This window comes from Homalodisca vitripennis, chromosome 8, assembly GCF_021130785.1.
Source record: "Homalodisca vitripennis isolate AUS2020 chromosome 8, UT_GWSS_2.1, whole genome shotgun sequence".
NCBI lineage: Eukaryota > Metazoa > Arthropoda > Insecta > Hemiptera > Cicadellidae > Homalodisca > Homalodisca vitripennis.
In genome coordinates, this window is record NC_060214.1 from 22,092,117 (window position 1) to 22,113,875 (window position 21,759).

Here is a 21,759-nt window from a genome sequence, read left to right on the forward strand (position 1 = left end):
AGTTAGATTTCATACAAAATCAACCTATTGCAACCACTCTCATGGTACAATTTTGGGAGATTTTGGGAGATCACCGGGAGATTTTAGGAATTTCCAGGATCATGGCCCCTCCTCTACGCCAAAATGACTATAATTCGAAAATAATTATGTAGCAATATAACTCGAACTTATGACAAGAAATTTCCCTAACATTTATTAGATCCCGTCTAACCTATCTATATACAGTGTTAGAACATAGTTTGTATAAGCTAGCCAGTCTTAATGAAATAACATATTAAAATGGCGGCCACTCGCATATATTTTTCTTAACTCACATATTTCCCAATATAGACACAAAATTAAACTTATTAGCTGAAAGTACCCGCTCCTCTATATGTGTAACAGCAAACACACTACTTGTTTAACGACATCTTTTGGCAGGAAGAGATAAGAGTAACACTTACACCGGTAGGAACATGAAGCTTCCGATATTAAAAAGTTGCATAAAACCTCAGATCTCACGTTCATAAAATCTTGATAAACATTGTCCCACGGTTGGTTACAAAATGTTCAAAAAGACACGTCTAGAGTGGGAATCCAAATAATAGTTTCAATGTTTTAACAATCCTGAATTAGATAAAACTTGTCATTAAAAGTATAGCGGTTTCTAGCAGACTTTCAAGGTTACGTTGCGATATAAAATCGCGTACAAAATTCCATGTAAATCTGCTCTGTGGCTTAGAAGATTTTTTAATGAGTCAGCAAATGAATTTGGCTTGTATATAAATTTAGTGTATTGGTAATTAAAAACTTTGCTGTTCCTCACGGATATACTAGCTCAAATAATAATTGTGCCAAGGTCTAAAATCTGCACTGTATAAACACACATCAAGATTTTCTTCAGTCGATAGAGTGAAATTAATTTCCTATGGAAATAATTATCGTCAACCAGGATAGTTTTGGTGGAGGTACAAATTTTACGGTATTGAGAGGATTAAAATTATGGAACAATAATTTTTCTCGGATTATATTTTTTCAGCTTGATACATTTAAACCCGATCATCAGATACATAAATAACAGTTGTATTGCCGCCAGACAACGAGATAAAGATTGAAAGTAACTGTAAGGGTTTAGTATACCGGTACTGTATATTATGGTTTGATGACGCTGGTTTGACATTTATACAAAGCATCTACAGTTGGTTTTGAGTGTGTAAATCTGAAAAATATGATCTGAGAAAAATTATCATTTGATATTTTTAACTCTTTTGATACCCTCCATTTTGACTTCCACGAAAGTCAGACAATCCATTTCTTTCTTAGGGGAATTTCTCTTCAAGAAAACTTAGTTTTGAGCTTATACAATGCAATAAATTAGCGCTCGCATTCTCGTAAGTACTATAAGAGGTGGCTGCATAAAAACTTGTTCTATTCCATGAAAACTTAACCCTAATCTTGTATATACCAAAATGTTACTGAACTATTTGTTTTTGTAACTGATATGGCCTAAATAAAATATGATTAACAGTTAAGTAAGTGTAAAATCCTCTCAAAAACCATTGTAAATAATTCATACAAATAGAGTTCTGACACAATGAATTTTAACATACATTTCGCTTAGCAGGTAATTTAACAATTATACCAATCTTCACAAATTTATGACAGGACACATAGAATTTATTTTAGATAAGAACAAAACAGAGAATCTACGGAGATGTCAGGTACTATACGGGGGTGGCATGTAGGCTGGCAGATAGAGAGGAGGTTGTATTGGCAAGGGGACGATGGTCTTCATCTGAATCCTGATCGGACAGTTTTTGTAAGCCGCGTGGTGTTTCCCAGCACAGTGGACACAGATGGGGTCGTTGCGTGGTCTGGGACATTCGCTCACTGGGTGGTTGTCCCCACACCTGACACATCGCTGCATCCCGGGACACTGGGCTGCGTAGTGCCAGAATCCCTGCAAAAACATCTAGAGTCAGAACTGACACATTCTTGCCCCACCATGGCTGTGTCCCCACACCTGACATCGCTGCATCCCGGGACACTGGGGACACTGGGCCGCGTAGTGCCAGAATCCCTGCAAAAACATCAGAGTCAGAACAGAACTATTCTTACTCCCACCCTGGCTTTTGTCCCCACGCCTGACACATCGCTGCATCCCAGGACACTGGGCCGCGTAGTGCCAGAATCCCTGCAAAAACATCAGAGTCAGAACAGAACTATTCTTACTCCCACCCTGGCTTTTGTCCCCACGCATGATATAGCTGCATCCCAGGACACTGGGCCTCGTAGTGCCAGCCAGAATCGCTGAAAAACATCAGAACAGACATATTCTTACTCCCACCCTGACTTAGTGTCCCCACGCCTCATACAGCTGCATCCCAGGACACTGGGCCTGCGTAGTGCCAGAATCCCTGCAAAAGCATCATACTCAGAACAGAACTATTCTTACTCCCACCCTGGCTTTTGTCCCCCACGCATGATATAGCTGCATCCCAGGACACTGGGCCTCGTAGTGCCAGCCAGAATCGCTGAAAAACATCAGAACAGACATATTCTTACTCCCACCCTGACTTTTGTCCCCACGCCTGATACAGCTGCATCCCAGGACACTGGGCCTCGTAGTGCCAGAATCCCTGCAAAAGCATCAGAGTCAGAAAAGACATTCCTGCCTCCACCCTGGCTATTGTCCCCACACCTGACACATCGCTGTATCCCGGGACACTGGGCCGCGTAGTGCCAGAATCCCTGCAAAAGCATCAGAGTCAGAACAGACATATTCTTACTCCCACCCTAGCTTTTGTTCCCACGCCTGATACAGCTGTATCCCGGGACACTGGGCCTCGTAGTGCCAGAATCCCTGCAAAAGCATCAGAGTCAGAACAGACATATTCTTACTCCCACCCTGGCTTTTGTCCCCACGCATGATACAGCTGCATCCCGGACACTGGGCCGCGTAGTGCCTGAATCCCTGCAAAAGCATCAGAGTCAGAAAAGACATTCCTGCCTCCACCCTGGCTATTGTCCCCACACCTGACACATCGCTGTATCCCGGGTCACTGGGCTGCGTAGTGCCAGAATCCCTGCAAAAGCATCAGAGTCAGAACAGACATATTCTTATTCCCACCCTGGCTTTTGTCCCCACGCTTGATACAGCTGCATCCCAGGACACTGGGTTGCGTAGTGCCAGAATCCCTGCAAAAGCATCAGAGTCAGAACAGACACATTCTTGCCTCCACCCTGGCTATTGTCCCCACACCTCACTCTTCCCTGTGTTTTTGTTTAATTTCAAATAGTTGGTTACAAATAAAATCCACTGAGTAACATTTTAACAATCTCGTACTCATTCTAGTAGTCCAGTTAATGGTGCGGCTCCAATAACAACATATCTGACATTTCCCTTATAAATAGGATACATACGAGAAGAAAGGAAAATACCTGGCACTTGTAGCACTGCAGCACCGAGTCCCTGTAGGTTGGGTCGCGGAGTCCCGTCTGGGGAGGAGGTATTGCGGCTGGAATGTAAGGAAGGGGCAAGGCAGCGAACCTTCCGCTCGCGAAGAAGTCCAGCCCGCACTGAAGAAGTGTGTTGAACTGCACGGGATCTCCTATCTGACATTACCATCATGTTGAATGTCACTTCAAGGTGACTCAAAACCAAAGCTACAGTAGAGTCATCCTAACTTTACTGGTACTTCATCAAATCTGTATCCTGTTCGGCCTTCCTGCCAACTTTTTTTATGTTGTCATTAACAATGTTTACTGCTATGTAACGCTAAAAGACATTTTTACATTTCATCTTGAAGTACTTTATGGCTGTTGTAACTCTAAAGAAAATTCAGATCTAATAGTAATTGAAGTCCATCTATACCATTACCATGTGTGCCTGTAGTCTATGTTAGGCTCGGTATTATTTGATCATGTTTTGGCAACTTTTAGTAGAGTTCGAGTTAATCCCAAAAGAACCTCTTTAGAATTATGATTCGACGTGTTTTTCAAAATTCGTTTGGCCATTGAAATAAAAAAAAATCTGTTTTGACATTGATTTTGACATTATCTGTATTTCAGAGCTCTAAACCATTCTAAATATTGGAACAGTTCCAACCTTGAAGAAACTTCTGCTGAGCAGCAGATTCGTTTATCATCATATTAATTTACTTCCAAAATAATTTTACCATTAGAATATTCAGTGGGACAGAATAGAATAATTGTTGGTGTTACCTCCAAGAGAACGTTGCCATGACGGGTGCGGTTGAGCGACAGAGGATGAATACCTTGCCTGTTCAGGGCAGATTCGATTTCACGCGAGGAAATTGCCCAAGGTACATCCCTAATCATCACTCTCTATAACAGATCAAACGAACGTTACAAGGCATTCAAAACTGTCTACATTTCAAGGTTACAGAAATGACTTAGTTAAAAATTAAAGTATACCTGACGGTACGTATCCAAAGCGGAGAACATGTACGAAGAGGCTGGCAAGCCGAGGACTACAGAGATGTCCTGCTCACTGAAAGTCGCCAGATCCTCCTCCTTCATAAAACTGACAATCATTCCACAAGCGGTTTGGGTAATTCTCCATTCGCCTTCCAGATTCAACTCGTTCATGGCCTGCACAAATGCTGGGTTATTGTTCTCATGAGTGGATTAGACTTAAAATAACACGGATGTGCAATGACCTTAAGGTTTGTTCAAATAAGAGTTGCCTACTTTAGAGTTTGCGTGCTTCTTGCCTAAGGTCCAGTACTAAATACAGCTTGGCTATCTTGGGTAGTACTAAAATCCTTCATAGGACAAGCTGTGGTTGAGAAGCAACTGATCCAAATGTGTCGCTTAGACTGAGGGGATCATTCATAAAGTTGAAATTTGCGGAAATCATCATAAACAAGGTGCGCCTCTCACTCTAAAGTTGAATTCTGTTAAAGAATCGAGAATTGGTTTGCATATAAGAGTAGGCTATGAATATTTACAGCAACACACTTTAGTAAAGTAGAGTAAAGTATTGTCTTATTTTACCAGGCGAAGTTAAGGCTAAGAAGCCTTCTCCAACACTTAACTTGGGGACCAACGGCTTAAAGGTGACTTCCGAACCACCACCAATGGCCGGGCAGGTGGGCTGCTTGCAAGGACAGCAAACCCACCTCTTTTTTCTTCCTCTTTAGGAATGGGCTGCACTTAGTCAATTAGTCCATCCTACTTCCCACGTGTTCTCTATCACTTCCTTCTCTGCTTCATCCTTTTCCTCGTCCAATGTTGTCTAAGTCAAAATCCTCCTAAGAATTCAAAGTCCTCTACCTTTTCACTGGTAAAAATGGAATGCCCCTCTCCTGTTTTTGTTCTCTCCGTAATCGACAACAATGAGATTGTAATGATAACTCCTTAATGTTACCAAATAATGGACTGGACAATATTAAAGGAAGGATTACATCAGGGACGCTATTACCTTAATGAGGACATCTTTGTTGAGTGGGCGAGCCGCTAGCTCCTTCCGCGACTCCTCCTCATCAGACGAGATGTATGTGGAGAAGTTGAAGTCGAATTCTTGTGCAGGAGCTTGCAACATGGCGTTGTCCTGGAAAAACTGATAGCAACATGTATACTGTTTTGTTTATCGATGCAAGCATCTATTTATAAATAATTCTCCTGTTTTTGATAATCATCGCAATCCTATTATTGTTATTTCCCATACTCTGTTGTCTTGCAGTTTAAAAGATTTTATCTTTTACGTGTAAATATAACTATCCTTCCTATTTTCCCACTAAAGGTTATATTCTTTCACTCCTTTATTTCCGCCTACGTTATCTAGCAGTATTAGGAGGCACAAAAATATTAATTACTTTCCGAAATCACCAGTACCATATCCTTATCCATTTATATCCTTCGTGTACGACAGTATACACAAATACGAAAATCGCCATACTGCAACATCCCGATGTTCTTCTTTACATCCTTAAGGACAAACAATTCCGCTATGTCTATATAAACCTACATCATTTCTATGGCAACATTTTGGTTTAAGTAAGCAGAAAACAACGTGCCTCGATGAAGAAAACTAGCAAATTAAAAGTAACAAACTTATAAGAAATTGCAAAAAATACAAGGACACTTTTACAGAATTCGTGGAAGATCGACTCTTTAAGTACACAATGTGTATTGTTGCTGTGCTGTTCATTTTTTTAACAACAAATTAAAGGCCTTAATTACACCTGCGCCTGTAGCCCAATATTTTGTCAAAGCTATGGTAGATGAATATAGAAATTTTTTAAGGACAACAATGATTTTGGAAAGCATTAGAACATCTTAAAGGCAGGAGCGGAGATTTTTCTTAGCATTGTCGCTCGCCGGTAACATGCGAAAGAGGGAAAGTCCTTCCTGCTGTATGAGGGAAAGTTATTCGTGAATCACGAGTCCTAGATCTCAGAGCAGTAAACAGCTGTATTATATAATTTAATTTGACCAAAGTGCTTAATTCAATTAGCATATGCTTAAAGTTAACTAAAACCTTAAAGGTGATATAGCTGCACATAAGATTTTAAATTATTCTTATATATTTCTTTTATTGCTTGTTCAGTCTAGTTTCACCTAAGTGTTGTTGACATTGCAGATTAAGAAAAGTAAAGTAAAGAGTGTTTTATTTTACAAGGTAAAGTTAGGGCTGAGAAGCTCTCTTTAACACTTAACCTGGGGACCAACGGCTTAAAGGTGACTTCCGAACCACCACCAATGGCCGGGCAGGCGGGCTGCTTGCAAGGACAGGATCGCTCAGCGGTCACCCATCCAAGCAGCAGCCACGCTCGACGTTGCTTGACTCGGTTATCTCGCGATAACCGCCTTCCACACAACACGCCTCTGGCCATTGTGCATTCGTTTGAAGATAAGTAAAAAAATATTTTACATAGGTGAATTTATTTTTGAAATGGTTAGTATTGTTAATTTCATTGAATTTTAACTTATGGAAACGTTTTAAATTCCTACAGAAATGTAATCTATAATGAATCCGATAATTGAGTATGGAAGGATCCGGAAACCCTAAAAAGGGTTGCGCTCAGATGGACAGACCAACGAACTGACAGTACAAAAAACTAGAACTATTGCCAAATAACCCATATTGGACATATAAACCTTAATAACTCACAGGCCTCGCTGGCAAATCTTATATAACTCACATATAGGGTTAGTATCAAGTATACAAACGGACAGACAAGATCGATTCATTGTTAAAGACCACTGTACCTCACATTTAGGCAATCGGCTGACAGTATCTGTGAAAACATACGTGGGCAAAATATTTTTAAGATATACCCATAAATTTATATATGCATATATTGGTTAGGCCGTTTTTACTCGATAAACAATTCTAATTACAATCGTAGAGAAGGCAAACAAACCTAATAATGCAGCCAAGGGAGGAGTTAAATTTAATTAGACAGGAAATAGATCTCGTTTGGAAGCCAAAACATTAATCTAAAAGAATAAAGCACAAGGACACTAGTGATATAAAAGTTGTCATCCAGTTAAATTATACAACATAGTATCTGCCACATTTACAATATTTTTTTAATTTTTATGAATTAAGGACGTACCTTAAATAAAGTAAAACAGTCAAGTGTTCCCAACTTATTTTAAACACTTCAACTTCACATTGACGTGTGTTTTTCCTTAGAACAACAAAAGGAAAGGGTTATCATATAGATAATCATAACGCTCTTTTATTTTGTAGCCCAAAATCTGTACATCTCTTTCTTGAATCAACAGGAACCTATGTTTTAAATTTCAAGTCTCTAAGACCGTTATATCAAATGTTATCGCTAAAACAGTCAGACGGAATGAATGAAAGACAGGTTGACTAACCCCCCCCCCCCGCCTTTTATCAAAAAATGAATAGGGTTTTTTCTTGGACCAAGAAGAACCTATATTTCAAATTTAAAATTTCTAGGATTTTTCTATCAAGAATTGTCGAACAGGCGGTTAGACGGAGAATACTTTTACGGCCAAAACATATCTTATATCAAGTTCAAGATTTCTAGAACCTACCAAATTTATCGCACGGACAGACGGACATATAACATATTTTTTACAAAAGTACCAACTCTTAACCATAACCTAGCTACGCTAAAGGAAGGAAAATGCAAAGAACTGAGGTTATTCTTTTCATCGCGAATGCTAATTTTGCTTCCAAGCATCGCATCCCTCAAATATTCCCTCGATAACTAACTATAGGTCTTTAATATACAAAATATATTTACGAGAGAATACTCCCAAACACTACTTTAATAAGTTAAATAAAAAATTAAGATAACCAAATTTTACTACAATAAATCGATGCAAGAGGGGACACTGCACTTTGTGTCTGAGTTAGAGATAACGCAGGTTCAAATCCTGTCTGTGACCGTTGCACTTTTTATCGGTACCTTCGATCTCGTACTGTATCGACTCTCCCCCTTATTCTGTTAGATAAGATCCTCGTACAGGCCAGTGGTCCATGTGAACGGTCAAAATAAGGCTTAAAATGGATCAGCTTCTCCTTTTTATAAAACAAAACAAGCATTTTCTCGTGTAATTTTCCTGTTCAACGCCTTTCAACCTTTTAAGGCCAAAATCAGTTTGGGAAGTTGCTTTTTGTACCAAGAGGAAAATATACTCCCAAGTCCAAAGTCTCTAGAACCTATAAAGAGTTGTCGCAGATGGTCAACGACACACTTTTAAGAAGGACCAGCGACTCCTTAATGCATTCCTATCAAGTTTTACAACTTTTGACTGGCGAAGCCGGTCAGATACGCTTTATAAACACAATTTTTGTAAATTCATGGCAACAATTATTAATTTTTGTGAGGATTTATTTGCTTTTAATAAAAACCTCACTAAATCGATTGCGTTATAAATAAAAGTAGTCGTTTTGTTAATCGTTTTCATTTAAATTTTTGGTACTGCATTTTAATTTAGTCAATTAGTTTCAACGGAAGTTTTTAACTTTTACATCGCCCCTTTCCACAGCGTCCCTTTCTGTGGTCAGTACGAATCTAATACATTAGATAATTTAACAAAAATATTTTACTAAACCCTGCAGATACATTGAAAAGAAGGATTAATATTACAGTGATGGCAAGGAAAAAATATAAATATTAAACTTACCTATATAGACGATTCACTGAAAATTTGTTACACCGATCAGAGACATAGGACGAAAATTTGGAAACAAACCCTTGCACAAATTACTACATGTACAGTCCACGTTGCCTTGGAAATCAAATTTGCAACAATTAAGGCTAAAAGTCTTTTACTTTCTGTATTTTATCTTATGATATAGGGGTTTTCAGGAGTATTTGACATATAATTTTATTATATATAAACAAGCCGATAAAATAGAGTTGCCAATCTACAGTTTAAATCATCTTTGACCTTTCGACTCACCTGCCACGAGATTCAGATGAATGTTCGCTGTTAACATTTGTTTTTAAACAGCACTGAACCACCTTGCCCCTGAAATCCTCTAGACTCTGCAGTGTAGTAGCGCACCTCTTCTGAAACACCCTAAGGTATGAAATACCCGTAAAGTATATTCAAATCAAATCAAAATATTATTCACATAACGGAGAGCAATGGTGGGAAGGGTTGATTCTTTGTTTAAAGTTTTTTATTGGCAATGGAAGGTTTGACAGGAAAACAGATTTTGGAAATTTTCTATCGTTAATGTTACAAAAGGTATAACACAACGTTTCGAGGATTGGAATCTATCCTCTTCGTCAGGTGGGGAGGTATTAGTACATAAAAAATAAAGAACAGAAAGAAGAAAATAAGGGAAAGAAAAGGGTTCAAACATACCTAAATGCAGCTTGGAGTCTAGTCCAGGCGTTGTCACTGCACAGAATGCAAGTCCCGAGTACGATAAAGGGGGATACTAAAGATTTCATCCGTGCCGGTGTGATGTGTGATTGTGTTTCTCGTACTCATGACTTGTTCTCTTCAGTGACAATTCCTGCAGTGACAAAGACTCCAGGGTATGTTTGAACCCTTTTCTTTCCCTTTTTTCTTCTTTCTATTTTTATTTGGTATGTACCTTCCCACCTGACGACGAGGATAGATTCCAATCCTCGAAACGCTGTTATATCTTTTGTAACCATAACGATGGCAAATGTCCGAAATCCTGTTATCCTGCCAATGATAAGATAAGCTCCATTTCACCTTGCTGTAATGTCTGAAGTCCAACTCTTTGTCAGACTTGTCTCCTGGAATCTGGAATCAACATCTCTCTGAAGAGATCCAAAACAGTCGGCGACGAAGAAGCTCAAAATGAACTCTTTACATCAATTCGACATCAGAAACACCTGGACTAAAAACGATATAATCCGGATGAAGTGGTGTTCTCATTGGCTCTTGTGCGCTTAATTAATTGTGCATCTGATGATTGCTCTTAAAAGCACAAATCATTAAATCAGAAGACATCAATTTAAATACGTTGAAATTGAAATTTTGTTGAAGTTCACAGTGATGGTATTCACCTATTTTTCAGTTAAACTAGATTTCCTAATATAATGACTTAAATTCAAAGGAAATATTATAACAAAGTTCCTAGTTTTCTAGCAGTAAACTATGATACATAAAATATTGATCGAAAGTAGCTGTTTTCATTTTTTCCAACAAAATAAGTGAGTTTTACTAGAGTCATGTTTTGTTATTTGGTGTTAGCATTGGCTGGCCTATCACCTCTTTGAATATTATAGGACACCCTGTATGAATCTGGTGGTCATGTTCGATGAAGTTATACAGAGATTTTCATAAATGCTATCATGGAAGCGATTTTAATAGGGTGATTTTGTCGACAAAGTCTACCTGAAATGATCTTGCAGCACAGCACTGACGTTCTTTTCAGCATAGCCGATTCTAAATAGAATCTTGAACAAACTCTTATCTTTATCTTGAACTCTTAAACAAATGATGCATTGACTACCGTTGAATATTTTTAGAAACATTATTAACTTTGTAATTCACAAATATAAATTTGCTGGAGTTTTTTCGATCTTTTAGTTTGGATTTCTTACAAAAGTCCACCATCAGTCCACCACCAGATGGGACACAATATCTTGCTGTTTTGGTAACTTTACGTAGGAAATAGAATTAGATTTTTTAAATAGAATTACGAATCACATTGTAATCATCTTGTAATGAAAATGATTGTGAAGATAGCGTGACACATGACCGTTTCGTAGGCTTTCATAATGCCTTCTTCAGGTAAAAGCTGACTACAAGTCGGTCGCGCGGCCATCTACACCATTATCACGCGGTAGACGAACTTTCTCCCTCATTCACAAGTCGGGCCGTGATACTGGGGGGGGGGGGGGGCGGGCAGTGAAACGGCCGTCTACGGAAGGATGGTCAGACCTATCCTACTTTCCATCGGTACACGCGCAATTTGGACAGAATATCTTTCAACCTGTTAAGATTGAGACCAGACCATTAACAAGCTTCATTGTCTTCAACTAAGCAAAAAGATTCTAAAGTAAATAAAGATACCTTGGTTCATTTATCAATACAGGTAATTTCAGGTGATATTTAGTAAATGGAGTATTCAAATGAATTTATTTCAACTAGTATATATGTAAGTAAGTAATAGTAATAAAATGATTAATGTTGATTATACAGGGTGTCCGGTAAATCTCTGGACAAAGTTTTACCAAGTTATTTCTCAGGCCAAGACAAATACATTTCACTATATGAACATGGGTCTCTGATGCTTAGTTTCCCATATGTCTGTCTGTATATGTTTTGTTTTTTAGTAAAATATTATTACCTTAAAAAATAATAAGTTAAATTATACGTAATTTGTCTCAAATTTTTATGATAAAAGGCCAATTACTGAAAAATATCATGAAATTATCTTTAATATTTTCAAAATGGCGGCGATTAAAATTGTTTAACTTTGAATATACTATAAACCACATTTTTTTAAGAGTTACATGAATAACAGTTTTTAGAAGGTATTATCACAAATTTAATCACACCAAAATTATTTAAGTTGAATAATAAATAACAGATTTATTTACTGTGACAAGACATGGCCCACATTGAGGTTCTCAGCGAATAGCCAACAATACAAAAACTGAATAAACGGCAGCTCTCAATATGGGTCATGTCTTGTCACAGTAAATCTGCTCTAAATCAGTTATTTATTATTAAACTTAAATAATTTTTGTGTCGTTAGATTTTTTTTTATCAAATCCTCCAAAAACTGTTATTCTTGTAGTTCTGAAGAAAAACTGCTGTTTTTTTTTTTTTTTTTTTTTTTTAATTCAAATTTTTAATAGCCACCATTTTGAAAATACTAAAAATTTGTTCATAATATTTTATTCAGTAACTGGCTATGTCTTAGTCGAATTTTGTATAATTTAATGTATTAGCTTTTTAGATATTAATTTTTTAATAAAAACACATACAGACAGACAGATGGGAAACTAAGCATCGGAGACCCATGTTCATATGAAGAAATATGTTTTTCTTGACCTCAGCAATAGCATGGTACACCTTTTTCCACAGAGTTACGGGAACCCTGTATAACCAACATTATTCATTTTATTACTTTATTTACTAAATATTGCCTGGGTAAAAATTAAGTAAATTTAGTAGTAAGATAAGATAGATCAAGCTAATTCCACCAGTGGCGTACATAGAAAGTTTTTCAGGGGGCCTGACACACTGGGTGTCTTAGGAGAAAAAATACTTTCCAAAATTGGGACTTGGGAATCATCCCCAAGTTTTTTTTTAGCTTTAAGACCTCATAAATGTGTTCTAGCTTAAAACAAACTATTTGGTGAAATTTTAATGTTTGGCTTTCAAAATTGGGGAGGGGGGCTTAAGCCCCCTGATTCCCCCTTATATACACCCATGACTTCCACTACGATCAGTAACAGTAATCTTATTGTACTTCATTGAATATTTGATATAGTACGAGGCACATCATTGCAAGCCTGGTCTGTGCCAAATAAACTGTTGTTAGTGAAATTAGGACTGAGTTATAATGGCTGAATATAATAGAAGATTAGTTTCTTGCAGTGGCACTAGTATTAAAATCATTAATTGAGATAGCTTTCCATTATTGCCAATTAATGAAGCCAAACGGACAAGCCTGTTTTGATATGTCCCGTACTGTATCAAACTATGAAAGAATGTAATCTCTAAATTATATAAATTTAAAGGTGGTATTACTGGGCATATTTAGCGTTAATTATCAATTACATTGTTATGGGACACTTTTAGGCAGGAATTAACAATGTTATCAAGGCTCTGTTATCTACATGATCCTTCCGGTTGATAACCAGTTTTTTATTGTTGTGATTTATCGCCTGTATAGCTACCGATTTATTCATTTCAAAACAATGTTTTTTATCTGTATTAGTTCCCTAAAAATCATAACAATAAGTCTTTCCTCAAATATTAAATTTCATACAATGTATACATTTTTGCTCGTAGTTAGATTTTGAAAATTATGTCAATCAAACCCATATACATGTAGTACTGTCCAAAATATCTTTCATGTAGTAACATTTCATGACCTACTGAATAAAGCAAAATGTATATAACCGAAAAAAATAAAAATTCAAGAAATCTCAATGGTGACTCATATTATTTAAAATAAAGTAAATTGTTGGTACCTGTCAATGAAAATAAATTACTTTTAGTTTAGCTATTTTAAACGTTTTGTGGCCATTTCAATCCACCATCTTGGATTTTTATTTAGCATTTTTAATACAAATAGGGGATATGTAATTTAAAATCTTTGCTAACCCTAGTGTAATACTTTAATTTGTAATTCGAAATCACTATTTACATTTTTCATATATTCCATACTTTATGGACATTATGTATGTATATAGTTTTAAATATATATTTATGCATATATTTTTTAAATCTTTTTTTCACGGTTGATGTTAAAACTTAAAGATTATAAATCCAAATTTTAATATTTTGTAGTGGTGAGGGAATAACGGAATGTCAATAACATCTACCATTCGTGTCTGCTGCCGGCAGGAGGGGGGGGGGTTGAAAATCGAGAGATTGCACCGGAAATCACGCAATCGTTGAAAATATCTCAAAGCTCTATAATCTTTACTATTCCGTTTTGTTAACGATGTGAATGTTAGGATAAGAATAGTACAAAAGATATCAGTGGACTGACATCAGCATAAATCTCCTTGCATATTTAAGATTTTTATTTAATTTTGACGCAAACAATTTATTTTTTAAATTTACCAATCCAATCGCCTTAATTATAAACTCGACTATATCCTACTTGACGTCGCATAGTGGCTTATTGAGTTTTGAAGGACAATTGTTGAAACACTGCTCAAAACTGAAGAAGTAAAATCGCAATAATAATTGTCTTATTATATTAATTCAGATCTACATTCTTCATAGTACCGTTTAGTTACTAGTTGGTTATTGCTTCACACCTTCTTGAGAAGATCCTATCAATTGAGATTGTAAGGTAAAGTCAATCAGACTTCAGTCACGTGGACATATATTTAACGTCCGTCAGACAAAATGCTAACGTCCGTTCTAGCAGAACTATGCGTTGCGACGCAACGACGGACGCTCAGCGCTCAGCTGCTGACGGACGTTGCTCCTCTGTCCGGTTACGTCACATTTCACCTAGACTGTAACGGACCAAATTAACGGACGTTAGCCAATGTTCGTTAATAACGCTGGTATGTTCCCCGGCCTTCTTTTTGGTCATTTATAACCGGCGTTGAAAGTAAATAATAAGTTAACCTCAAAATTCGTTGCTTTACATTCTTAGTATGTAAAAAGTGAATGTAATGTGTTGAGATGGTTTACGAATAAATCAAAACTACATGCAGCAGTGAATATTGTAATTGGCTGAGCGTTAGCGAATGTATTTAAACGTATTTATGTCTGTCTGTCTGCACGAACTGACCTACAGATTTGAAATTTTGCACACAGCTTCATTTTTTATGTTGGCAACACTGAGTTCGATGTTGATGCTTTCATTCCATTGGATTTTGCTGAGCTTCAGTGAATAATTTTTACATTGGTCTTATAGGTAACTACGATGAGCAACGAGAAAATAGGAGAATTATATTTCTCACACCTTCTGTTTGGCCTTAAACACTAGGTTTGCTAAATTATATTAATTAATTTAATTCATTAATTAGACACCTTGTGGATCAAAAACACAGGAAAATTCACCAATATTTTGAATAACTCCCAGACACATCAGAAATGGAGGGAAACCAATGAAAACTTATCAACTGGTAAACAGGTTTGCCAACAACTTGGGAAAAATACCCTTCTTACTCACACTTTAACCAGATTGACTTTTCCCCCCTCTGTTCCTTTTACTGTTTTGGAGTAAAGTCTCCCTGATAAGAGCAAAGTAACCCCATTTGACGGTACCTGTAATATTAACTCAAATCTTTAAATTATTACCATATTTTATAGACATACAGAGTGGGCGACTGTGTTGACAGTTATTCAACACTGGCCATACAAATGTAATCTAAGTGCACCACCCTATATGATTTTATAGGGATCTTTTTGCTCTGATTAAAAATTAATTAATTTATGTATAAATTTGAGTGTCTTCTTTTCAGTCTCAGGAAGTCAACGAGTATGCTTTTCAGAGTCAGTAATTGACTGAATTTACTGATTACTGATTGACCTTCTTTTAATTTGTAATCAAAGTGAGTACAATAATATTTTAGCGGCTTGCAGTGTATAATTTTATTATTTAATCGCCGCTATGAAACCTTAATGAACAAAAATGACAAATTTTCATTTTAGACTTTAAATTTTGCTTGAACTTAATTTCAACATAGACAAGAATTCATTCCAGGAAAGTGCACGTCTAATCATGAATTTGGCTGAGCGTCAGTGAAGCCGGCAGGCTCTGTCCGCAGGACGTATCGAGAATGAAATCAGCTAAAGACATTTTGCATTCAACCTTCGACACTGAGTTGTATCTGTTTATTAGTAATTATCAAGGAACTCTTGCAGTCGCCTTGACTTTACTGTACATAACCAGGACATGTTATTGTCTCCACCACAGTGACTCTCTTGGCATTACCCAAGTCCTGTATGAGACACTTCCCAGTCAGTAGCGAGTGAAGGCGAAGTGGCCTTGGCTTTCCAATGTGTGACAGTATCGCCTAGGAAGTGGAACGATCCTGAATCACCCGACGTACCCAGACACCGAGGTTGCTACATCTTGTCGGAATGTTACTCGGAAAAATGTGCTTTTGCGTGATTTATTTGTTTATTAAACGTGTATACTTTAATTATAATTGGCCCTTAATGGTCCTTTAAGGAGATTGGCCGAAATGGTAGTACAGTACGTATTCAACAGGATTTTCAAACTCTTCTTCTCTCAAACTAAAACTCTTCAAACGACAATCCAAAGTTTATTAAGTTAAGTTTTTGGTAATTAAGATGATACGACAGTCCCAACAATATATTTATTGGCAGAGCCTTAGCGAAGTGTATTAGTCTTTAACCAGGAAAATGTATCTCCTGTCTGCCTGGTATGGTAGTAAGTGTTTTATCAGAATTTTCAAATTTTGAGCAATAGTCAAAATGTTGATAATTAAGATGAAACGACATTCCCAAAATATATTTATTGGCAGAGCTGTAGCAAAGCTGATTAGTCTTTGGCTGCGAAAATTTATCTCCTGTCTGCCTGGTATGGTAGTAAGTGATTTATCAGAATTTTCAAATTTTGAGCAATAGTTAAAATGTTGATAATTAAGATGAAACGACAATCCCAAAAATATGTTTATTGGCAGAGCTGTAGCAAAGCTGATTAGTCTTTGGACAGGAAAATTTATTTCCTGTCTGCCTGGTATGGTAGTAAGTGATTTATCAGAATTTTCAAATTTTGAGCAATAGTTATAATGTTGATAATTAAGATGAAACGACAATCCCAAAAATATGTTTATTGACAGAGCTTTAGCAAAGCTGATTCGTCTTTGGCTGGGAAAATTTATTTCCTGTCTGCCTGGTATGGTAGTAAGTGATTTATCATAATTTTCAAATTTTGAGCAATAGTTATAAAATGTTGATAATTAAGATGAAACGACAATCCCAAAAATATGTTTATTGGCAGAGCTGTAGCAAAGCTGATTAGTCTTTGGCCAGGAAAATTTCTCTCCTTTCTGCCTGTAATGGTAGTAAGTGATTTATCATAATTTTCAAACGTAGAGTAACATTCAGAATTTTGGTAATTAAGATGAAAAGACAGTCCCAAAAATATATTTATTGGCAGAGCTGTAGCAAAGCTGATTAGTCTTTGGCCAGGAACATTTCTCTGTCTGCCTGTAATGGTAGTAAGTGATTTATCAGAATTTTCAAACTTAGAGTAACAGTCAAAATTTTGGTAATTAAGATGAAACGACAGTCCCAAAAACATATTTATTGGCAGAGCTTTAGCGAAGCTGGTTAGTCTTTGGACAGGAAAATTTCTCTCCTGTCTGCCTGGTATGGTAGTAAGTGATTTATCAGAATGTTCAAACGTAGAGTAATAATCAAAATTTTGGTAATTAAGATGATACGACAGTCCCAAAAATATATTTATTGGCAGAGCTTTAGCGAAGCTGATTAGTCTTTGGCCAGGAAAATTTCTCTCCTTTCTGCCTGTAATGGTAGTAAGTGGTTTATCAGAATTTTCAAACGTAGAGTAATAATCAAAATTTTGGTAATTAAGATGATACGACAGTCCCAAAAATATATTTATTGGCAGAGCTTTAGCGAAGCTGATTAGTCTTTGGCTGAGAAAATTTCTCTCCTGTCTGCCTGGTATGGTAGTAAGTGTTTTATCAGAATTTTCAAACGTAGAGTAACAGTCAAAATTTTGGTAATTAAGGTGAAACGACAGTCCCAAAAATATATTTATTGGCAGAGCTTTAGCGAAGCTGATTAGTCTTTGGCTGGGAAAATATTATACCTGTTTGTCTACCTGTCTCAAGAACGAATCGATATACAGACATAGTAGAAATGTAGCCTCGAAAATTGATTGATACAAATACGAGTGTACAGAAATAACCTGCTAACACTTATTGATAGATTTTATTTTGTGTTATAGAACCTACAAGTACCTGATGATGAATTCGTTGAATTCGGAATGTACATTGTACAAAATAAAATCTATCACATATTGTTAACAGGTTTATTATTGTATATTTGATATATAGACCTTAAAGTTTGCATGACACTCCATTTCGACAATAACAAGAATGAGTTCTATCAAATCAAACCATATTTTATTACGAAGAGAATATTTTACAATTGCATAGCAAACGTCCATGTATTATATTCTAAAATTATACACATCCAAACCACATCATTCTCATTCAGACATACAGTATTACACACACACTAGTTTTTTTTTTCTTGCCAATATAACCCACTTTATAAACAGGGAGACGTTCATTTCAATCGAGTGGTCTTCCAGACGAATTCCAAAAACTCTTCAGTATTGAAATCTAAGGTACATGCCTTCCCTAAACAATTACTTCCATCGATAGCCGATCCCGGTTTGTGGCGAAACTGAAAGATATGTATCTAGGACTGTAGGTCCACGCCTAGTTTGACGAGGGTGGCTGACGTCACTTTTCTGCAGGGTAGGACAGTTAGTCCACGCCGACACCTGTGGACTAACTGTCCTACTTTTCAAAACTGACCTGGCCGTGCATTAGTTTTTTTCCCTGCACTTATTCTTTATTCTGGTCAGTGATGCTTCCACTACATTCGCACAGCGTACTGCTAAAGCAGTAAATATTAACAACAGTTTACTCAAGCTATCACATATGAAGTGGATTATTAATAGGGATTATATCTTAACGAATTCCATATAGCATTATATTACTATCTGATTAATTTGGCATTGTCCTAATGAATCATAAACATCTACAGTAAGTTTGTATTAGTTATTCCTTATATTGGACCATCGTTTGTATAATACTGTATATACCAGTAGACACGTTACTCGTAGTACACGTTAATTGCAATGCATGGTTTATTGTTTTATTCACATTCATAATAGTTAAAATAACCATTTAGTTCATATGTAATATATCATTTTTAAAGTTGTACCAAATTAAGTTAAATAGTTATACCGTTATAGCCTAATACTGTTATAATTTTGTTTCTTTCTTTTTGCAGCTGTCTTATGTAGTGTATTGAAAACTATTTAGCAGATATAGAGTTTAGATCTCGAAACATCCATTCAAGTGCTGCAGTGTGAGTACGACGATCCCTTGTCAACATCTCGTCAAAAGAAACCCGTGAGTCGGACAGCGGGTCCCAGGCCGGGACCGTGGACCCACTGTCCACCCCTTAAGAAGTAGGTAAGAAGTGCTTCCGGCAGTTTTATGACGTGGACCTACAGTCCGTTTACCTGAGCGGTTAGCCGGGGCAGTTCCGGTCTGAGATGCTGTGGGCGTGACACTGGCAGAGGGATGAATGTGAGCTTGTGTGTGATAAAAGCTATGATTCATTAGCAATAAATACTTTAATTTATGTGTATATTAAAAGTATAATTTTATTTTATATGCTTTAAGAATAACAAAAGTAGTTGATTTATTAATTTATTAAATTTTAATTTTAACATGTTCAAATATTATATTAATTTCACCACATTGTTTAAATGTAATTATTTCTTTGTTTAATTTTTTTTATTCTTAAGGTAATGTTTATTTAATGTTTTAAATTTTACGTTGTCGCAGGTTATGTATAAGAAAAGGCCAAGCGGCCCTAACTTTGCCTGTAAAAATAAAGAATTTTTCATTTCAACCAAGAATTAGGCTGAGCGCCACTGAATCCAGTAGGCTGACAAAATTTCTTTTTTATCTGCTGGGGGGGGGGGTTTATTTTTCTGTCAATCTATCTGTCCGCAGTACAATTGAGAATGACATGGATCTCATCGAAGCCTGTTACGCAACATTGTATTGTATTGTATTGTTTTTTCTGGTTGAGTGGTAAAATACGAATGTCTGCTGCTACATGTTATGGACATGGTATTGGAACTTGCTGACGGAAATGACGTCATATGAAGCAGCAGAACTCGCGTGCTCACCAGGTATCCACTGTTATCGCGCCTCGCTCGCCGGTTGTGTGAGTTCAGCCGCTTTTATGAATAGACCATTTTCCTTTTTCTTACAACCTGACTTTTGGTCACACAACAGGTGTTCTGTGAAAGCATCCCATTGTAGTCTCGTGAGAGTGTCACCACCTTGGTCATCTTCACATATGCAGATCCCAACGGGAGTCGAAATGCAAATGAAAAACAAAACTCAACAGTGGTTTTTGAGAGACTTACGCAAAAGCTTATTCTAATGATCTAAAAATTCAGTCATCGATAAATGCTTGCATCTGAAATGCTGACACAGTAATAACCGTGAAAGCAACTGGATTTAGACGATTTATAAAGAAAACTAATTGTTAAGATCCGCTATATTTTTAAGAATGGCTTTGGACATTCCGGCCAAACTTTGCAGGAGAGGGCTCAACATTTCACCGAATAAAATATTGCCTAAGAATAGCCAAATAGATATATTTCAAACCCCAAGTACTTAAACTAATCATCACAGAATGATATAAATTGGAATTTTTGTTTAAAGTTTGTAGTTGACAATGGTTTTGAAAGAATAACAAGATTTCGTACATTTTACTATCGTTATAGTTTATAATAGATATAACACAACGTTTCGAGGATTGGAATCTATCCTCTTCGTCAGGTGCGGGAGGTATTAGTACATTAGTACAAAAATAAATAACAGAAATAAATAAGAAGGTAAAGAAAAGAGTTCAGACATACCCAAAAGCTGTTTGGAGTCCAGTCCAGGCGTTATCAATTTCATTCCCTTTCGTTACTTTTTTATTCTCTTTATTTTTGTATGTATTAAATACCTCCCCCACCTGACAAAGAGGGTAGATTCCAATCCTCGAAACGTTGTGTTATACCTTTTATAAGTGAAATATAATATCACTGATCATTTTGCACTGAACTATTAGGGCAACCCTATTATTTTATGTACTAAATATAAAAAATCAATTCAAACTTGTAATAGATAATTTTAATTTGTAAGGTCCATTTAAATAAACGAATTAGTGATACCATATTTGCAATCTATTATTTTGTAACAGTTCTTGTAATTAATTAATAAGTAACAGGTTTGAAAAATCATTCCATACAATTGGATGTAAACATGCTTTTTAAACTCATAAAATTATATTACACGTATACTTTTCCAAAGTAGTATTGAAATATAAATTTTCGTTGAAGATTTTTTAAATAATTTAATTTTAACGATTTTTTATTTTTACAATTATAATTTGATATTTGTCGGAAGAGCTCTATACATAAAGTGTTTTAGTTTGCTCACATTTTTCTCTATATTTTGTGGCAATATAATATTTTGTTAAACGTTATATCGCCATTTTACATGATTAATTAAAAAGAAATTATTATACATTTCTGGTATATTATTATTCAGAATGATTGGCGGTACATTAAAAACAAAATCAATATTGACATTTTTTAAATTTTCTAAAAATAATTGGTAGGCTTACACAGGATCAATAGAAAGCTATTGATATAATGACATTTATATATTTCTACCTTGTACTTTTTCATGCAAAATTCAAAACAAAATCAATGAAAAAGTGACAAAGGATTTTTGTACTCATAACGAAAACTAAGAACCCTATCCCTTAAAGAGGACTTGGCGGATCCTCTTGTTTCGAGGTTAAAGACCTCAGCGTCGCTTTCCC

At 36.2% G+C, this 21,759-nt stretch overlaps 2 protein-coding genes across 8 annotated transcripts in view; one reads left to right on the forward strand and one right to left on the reverse strand.

Annotated features, from left to right (window-relative positions):
- LOC124367412 (amyloid protein-binding protein 2) overlaps positions 1-21,759 on the forward strand; it is a 257,150-nt gene that overhangs the window by 150,603 nt on the left and 84,788 nt on the right. The window lies entirely within an intron of this gene.
- LOC124367415 lies at positions 1,564-9,224 on the reverse strand. Of its 3 annotated transcripts, none has more exons than XM_046824216.1 (6): positions 9,115-9,224; positions 5,426-5,563; positions 4,417-4,593; positions 4,204-4,326; positions 3,421-3,594; positions 1,564-1,939 (listed from the first exon to the last, which is right to left on the reverse strand). In XM_046824216.1, exons 2-6 carry the CDS (start codon positions 5,543-5,545, stop codon positions 1,697-1,699), a joined length of 837 nt encoding a protein of 278 aa, XP_046680172.1. In that variant the 5' UTR covers positions 5,546-5,563; positions 9,115-9,224; the 3' UTR covers positions 1,564-1,696. The 3 variants fall into 3 exon arrangements, with proteins under 3 accessions (XP_046680172.1, XP_046680173.1, XP_046680174.1); XM_046824217.1 differs by having other exon boundaries at positions 5,426-5,554; positions 9,115-9,220; XM_046824218.1 differs by lacking the exon at positions 1,564-1,939 and adding an exon at positions 3,004-3,065.

Bases quoted from the DNA above. Each gene is read 5' to 3' on its own strand.
- LOC124367415 (XM_046824216.1), bottom strand. From the start codon at position 5,545: ATGTTGCAAGCTCCTGCACAAGAATTCGACTTCAACTTCTCCACATAC. The intron at 4,327-4,416 runs GTATACTTTAAT...GATCTGTTATAG, and splicing joins CTTTGGATACGTACCGTCAG to AGAGTGATGATTAGGGATGT. The intron at 3,595-4,203 runs GTAACACCAACA...TGGTAATGTCAG, and splicing joins ATGGCAACGTTCTCTTGGAG to ATAGGAGATCCCGTGCAGTT.